Source organism: Lasioglossum baleicum, chromosome 4 (assembly GCF_051020765.1).
Source record: "Lasioglossum baleicum chromosome 4, iyLasBale1, whole genome shotgun sequence".
Classification (NCBI taxonomy): Eukaryota; Metazoa; Arthropoda; class Insecta; order Hymenoptera; family Halictidae; genus Lasioglossum; species Lasioglossum baleicum.
In genome coordinates, this window is record NC_134932.1 from 9,100,227 (window position 1) to 9,106,226 (window position 6,000).

The following is a 6,000-nucleotide window of genomic DNA, read 5'->3' on the forward strand; positions in this document are numbered from 1 at the left end:
TAGACGCATTTCCTCTCTATAAGATTCTCGGGTCAAGTCTGTTCAAAAATGAATACAGCTTGGGAAAAATATATTTTTTTGTGGTGTGTCATTTGCAGGTTCCAGTGAAAGGAGTTCTTAATATGCTACACCTTGAGTCCCTAATATGATACCTAGTGTAATATTCGGCTCCCACACTAAAAATATCAATAGCTATACCCATATTAGGGAACCCTTGCTAGTGCCATATTGAGAAATCCACGTGGACTGATAATACTAGCTACTGACAAAGAGAAAATGAATTTCAGCCCAAACCAACAGTTGGCAAACATTAATATAAATAAACTGGAACTACAGATATGTTCAAACATTTCAAAATCACTTACCTTCGTCGAAAAAGATACAATCGAAAATCTAACCACAAAAATATTCAACACGGGAGACACAACTGGCGGAGGATCGATACTAAAATCTATAGAATGGTGCGATTGCACTGCACACTGTTGAGTAAATATGGTAAACTATTGTTTGATATATAAGGTAGTGCCATAATAGGCGACTATACCATATTTGGGCACTTTACCCTACCTCCGCTCGGATTTTGATGAAATTGAAATATGTTGTCTAGGTCAACCACGAATCGTGACCAGTAGAGATTACTCTGTTACATATTTGCCGTCCGATGGAAAATGTTTTTATCAGGTATGTTTCAAGAGAGCTTTCACTTGATTATAGCAAATCTTTTGTCAACTCTTTTTTCATGATTTTTCAAGGTATTTGTTAGAGGATTCCAAGGCGAATTCGGTAGTTTTATTTCTTTTACAAAAAATTTGCTATAATCACGTGGAATCTCTTTTGAAACCATGCTATATGTAATAAAAAAATTTTCGATCGGACTGCTAATAACAGAGTCATCACTACTGATCACGATTCGTGGTTCACCCCGTATAATAAGCGGACGTAAATCCTATACTATGAAGCTCAATTAATGCACACACTCGAATTTTTTGAAACTGCGACATGCGGCGTTTGTCCTAGCAACTACAGATATTACAATCGTTCGTGCAGCTTTCGAAAAACAAAAGAAACAGGCTATAGTTTGCCGAGGTGTATCGAACTCTGAACTACATATATCGAACTGACCGCAGCATTTCGACGAGGAGGACCTTTCGGAGATCGGTGCAATGTTGCGCAAATAGAGAACCGAGAACGACAAGAGAGAGAGACGCTCGGAGACAAACAGTCGGAAAAAGATGGCGAGAAGTGATCGGGAGGAAGAGAGGCGAGAGACAAAGAATTATATGGATGCTAGAGATGTGTGAAGTTACTCTATGGGTGTGTGTGTGTGCACGCCTAAGAGAGAGAGAAAGGTTAGGAGGAAGGGAACGAGGAGGAAAAGGAAGGAGAGAGAGAAAGATACAGAGAGAGGATAGGAGAGGGAGAAGTAGCAGGGGCGTGGCGGGAGGCAGGCGTCCTCAATAGCCGCGTAAAACCACCATTGTGACCGATCCATGAATGAAACGGGACTTCCGGCCGGGAGTGGGGGCGGAAACAGTTGTAAAGCGTTACGTTAGTGAATGGACCGTGTGCGCGAGCATGCGCCTGTCCTCGCAAAAACCGATTCAAGGAAATTATTCCTAGACGAGGAGGACGACAACAACAACGACGATCGATATACGCGACTCAGTTCGAGTTCGAGATCTGGCGCGTCAACGACTCGCTTCTGTCCCTGAAATTTCGCGATCTGGCCCTTTGTTGTGAAATATAACTGCTTGACAATAGCAAAAATTATAAGTAGACTGCGGATATTCGTGCATTTATAGCAGAATTGAGCGGGTGAAATTCAAAATTGTTGGAAAATTCTGAAAATTATAGATGTCAATCTATTGGGTTGGAAAGAAAGTTCGTGGCGTTTGCAAATTAATTAATTATTTATTCATATGTGTATTCAATAACACGAGAAGTTACCTCGAAATGGCAAAAAGTAATAGAATAGAATGGAAAATATGTTATTGAATGAATCTGTGAATAAATATTTGAATTTTAGTTTTCAATTTTAATTTGCAAACGCTACGAATTTGCGTTCGAAACCAATATGATGTCTCCTCCGTTAAAATCATTAAGGGAAGAAATAACGATCAATTCAGTTTTGCATAATTTTGCATAAACATTCGCAGTCTAATTATAAGAATCCGCGATTTAAATGAATCTCAAACCCTACATTCAAAGATTTTTACATCTTACAATGCCCACAGGTTTTTCGTGCGTCGACCGATTTCAATGAAACTTTGTACATGTATACAGCTTCCGTAGATTTACGAAATACATGTTTGAAATTTTCATTACAGGCACAGATAAAATATTTAAAAAGCCTGAGATATATCTTGTCGTTCCATGGTGTTTGTTGTCCTGTTACAGATCAGCAGACAGAGCATAGACGCGTGCAAGGAGTACTTCCGGGACGACCTGGTGAAGACAGACTGGCAGCTGATGGTGGAACTGAAGAAGCTCTTCCAGATACTCTAGGATCGGTTGTCGCGTGGGTACCTTGAGGATACACCGGTGCGGCGGATCGATCGGCCGCCAGACGGAACCTCGGCGAGGTGGTCCACGATCCGCGATCCGCAAACGACACGAGCCCCCGCGAACCCCATTGAATTCGTGTCCGATCGTAGTTATCGATCGTTCCCCCGAGTTGTAATATATACGTCGAACTTTCTGATCTCTGTGTCGTTTGTATTTGATATCTGCCGAACGATCGCGCGCGAGTGTTTCGCCCCGCGATCGATCCCTCGAAATGAACGATTTCCGTTCATCTCGGATCATTTTCCTCCGAAATCCGTTCGGTTCGAGAATAGCACAAACAATCGTTTTATTCGTATGCTTTTCCTTTTAGTATTTCGATCGTAATCGTTACGGTTTGCTCGATCGCGACGATCGGAGCGGTCGTGCAGCCGCGCATCCGTAACAGGTCGTTAAGTATGAAACTTGACAAAGAAAACGCAAACCTCTTGACATTTGTCAAGTTTCATACTTAACCAACTGATACAACCGTATACGCCTAGAAAACCGTGAAAAGCAACCGGGAGGAACGAATATACGGGTCGTTCCGTTATCGGTAATTAGTCGATGCGCATCTGTTCTGCGGATTTGCTCGATCCGAGGTAAATTGAGGAGGTTAGACTCGTTTCTCCAGGATTGCAAGGGTGCGGGATGCGCCTTCTAATTTCTCGATAATGCGAACATGGGGATTGTTCAGCAGTAAAAAGCGCTAGATAAAAGATCAATCTTGACCGCGATCGCCCTCGAAAGTCCTACTTTTACGTTTAGGAGCCGTAATTTGCATTATTCGGAAGCATAGAGCTGCAACAGCTATTTATTCAGGTTCTGATTCGGAGTCTTTCCGATGCGGAGCTCAGTGGTCCGGATCGAGAAATTCAGTGACATTTTGTTATAAATAGACCAGCGCATTCTAGTTTCTAAAATTTTGATATAGAAAATGCGAGAAAAAGGAGATGTAAACGATTTTTAGAGTAGCCTCCCCCCCAACTTTCAATTTTTGCAATTTTCCTTGGTTGCAATAATTATAAGTCAGCGCTCGGATTTACTTACTCGCAACGGCCGAGTTTCGAAGACTACGCCCCTCGACCCGGCCGCGCGTCTCGCTCCCCGTGGCGGTCGCAGGTCGCTATTCGTGGCGCCTAGGAGCACTAGAGCCACCACGGGCAGCGAGACGCGCGGCCGGGTCGAGGGGGCGTAGCCTTCGAAACGCGTCCGTCGCGAGTAAGTAAATCCGAACACTGAACTAGACTATTTATGCATTTCTAGCAAAATTGAGTAGATGAACTTCAAAACTGTTGAAACGTCTTTAAAATTGAAGATGACAATATCATTTCTCCTCTAATAAAATCAGTAAGGAAAGAAATAACATTCAATTTAGTATCTATTTCTTGCAATCGATGCAGGCAGTTTTTATTTTACATAAAGAACCGCAGTCTACTTATAACTTTTGAAGATGTCGGAGTGAGATTTTCGCTAGAAATATTTAGAGAATAGTAATTTTTGCAAATTGCGCCTCGTAAACGTAAAAATAGGATCTTTTCTAGCGTTTTTGACTATTGAAAATCCCCCATCGCATGCATTACCGAGAAATGAGAACGCGCATCCCGCACCCTTGCAATCCAGGAAACGAGTCTACCGCCTTAAGGTACGAGTTGATTGGTCATTTTAATTGGTACACACATTTGTCGCGGTATCATTGTTCCGCGAGTATTCGGCCAAGGCGAACGACCCGTGGACTCAGCGCGACTCGACAAACCGGCGCGGCGCTCGACTCATTCGTTGTTCCATCCGTTTTCGTCGAGTTCCTTCGTCCGCTCGTCCGTTCGTTCGCCACAGAATCCCGATTCTTTCGAAGCGACTCGCAACCCCGCGCTCCACGATTAGAACCGGTTTATCCGTCGCGTTCAAGTCGAAGCCAGAGGCTCGTTTTTCTTAGCCGCGCGAAAATTTATGAAATCGTCTTCCGGTGCAGCCATGCCATCTCCCCAGATCTACAAGAGGACGTCGAGTCCTCGAACCTTTTATCCACCAGCCCCTTTCGATCCCGATCGACATTGAAAAGCGCGTTGGTTCGAGTTCGTTGCTGTTGTTCGGGTATTACAGGTTTCGCAAATCAATAGCAACCCTTTGCACTCGGAGCTGTTTTAACTATAAAATGTAACATTTCTTCTGACCTAAAATATTTCCGTTCTCTATGATTTTATAATTTTATACAATACTTAAATGTTGAGTAATTGAAGACCAGCATGTCTAAAAATGTGAACAATATTTTAAATAATAGCACAGCAATTTTTAGTGGTGACTCTGAGTCACCATTCGAGTGCTCAGGGTTAAGGGTAGACGCGTTTCTAGGATTGCAAGGGTGTGGGATTGCAACGCCTTCTTATTTCTCGATAATACATGCGATCGGGTTTTTCAGTAGTCAAAAGCGCTAGATAAAAGATCACACCACAATCGCCGTCAAAAGTCCTATTTTTACGATTACGAGGCGTAATTTGCATTATTCGGCAGCATGTAGCTGTCGCAGCTTGATGAAAAATTGCAATTTTTACCAGTTTTGATTGTTTATAATTCGTATACCAGTTAACCATTTTCCATGAAATTTTCAGAACGTATATAATCCATACGAGTTTACAAGACACATCTCTGAATTGTTCGTTGTTGGCCCAGCTAAAAAAATTGTAAAAACCAATTTTTACTATTGTTTTTCATCATTCCGACCAAAAGCATTTCTTCAACATATCTTTTAGACGTTACTTACTAAACTGATTCTTCTAGCCTTACAGAGAAATTGAAGTCGTTTGGTCCATTCGTCTGATCAGTAGATTTTATGCATTTCTGGGAAAAATGAGTAGGTGCCATTTAAAACAGTGAAAATGTTCCAATGATCTGATATTGCCAATCTCATGTTTTCAACTAGTTCAAATTATGAAAGTAAGAATTAAACGTCTATCTGGCTCTAGTCTCTTGCAAATGATGCAATACAATTTTTATTTTGCAAACAAATCCGCAGTATTGTGATCAGTTATGCTCCTAACTGTACATGCGCAGCTTTATGCTTCCGAATAATACAAATTACACTGCCAAATAATGCAAATTACGTCTCATAAACAGAAAAACTTTTAGGGTGATTGCGGTCTAGATTAATCTTTTATCCAGCGCTTTTGGCTACTGAAAAAAATCCCGCACCCTTGCAACCGCTTGGAAACGAGAATCCACTCCCTTAAAGGCAGTCTCTGAATATTACGCCCCGGTTGGTCTTAAGCAGACTTTCGAATTGATCTCCGAAGCGGCGATCGATGGAAGAAAATCGATTTTCCTTTGCAATATTAGAACCGATGCGAGACGACGAATCTACGCTTGTTGAATAATTCGTAGTTTAAAGATACATCGCGGATTCTCCGATAGACCGTTCGAATGTTAGTGAAATAAGAAGAATGGCTTCGAGTGGAAGTCACG

The 6,000-nt window shown here is 41.9% G+C and overlaps 1 protein-coding gene across 1 annotated transcript in view; it reads left to right on the forward strand.

The window, feature by feature from the left end:
- Positions 1-5,536, forward strand: part of Eif5b (eukaryotic translation initiation factor 5B) — a 36,464-nt gene extending 30,928 nt beyond the window's left edge. The window contains exon 16 of the mRNA XM_076421957.1: positions 2,398-5,536. Coding sequence (XP_076278072.1) covers positions 2,398-2,505 — 108 coding nt within the window. The 3' untranslated portion in view covers positions 2,506-5,536. The remainder of the gene's footprint in view (positions 1-2,397) is intronic.
- The last annotated feature ends 464 nt before the right edge of the window (positions 5,537-6,000 follow it).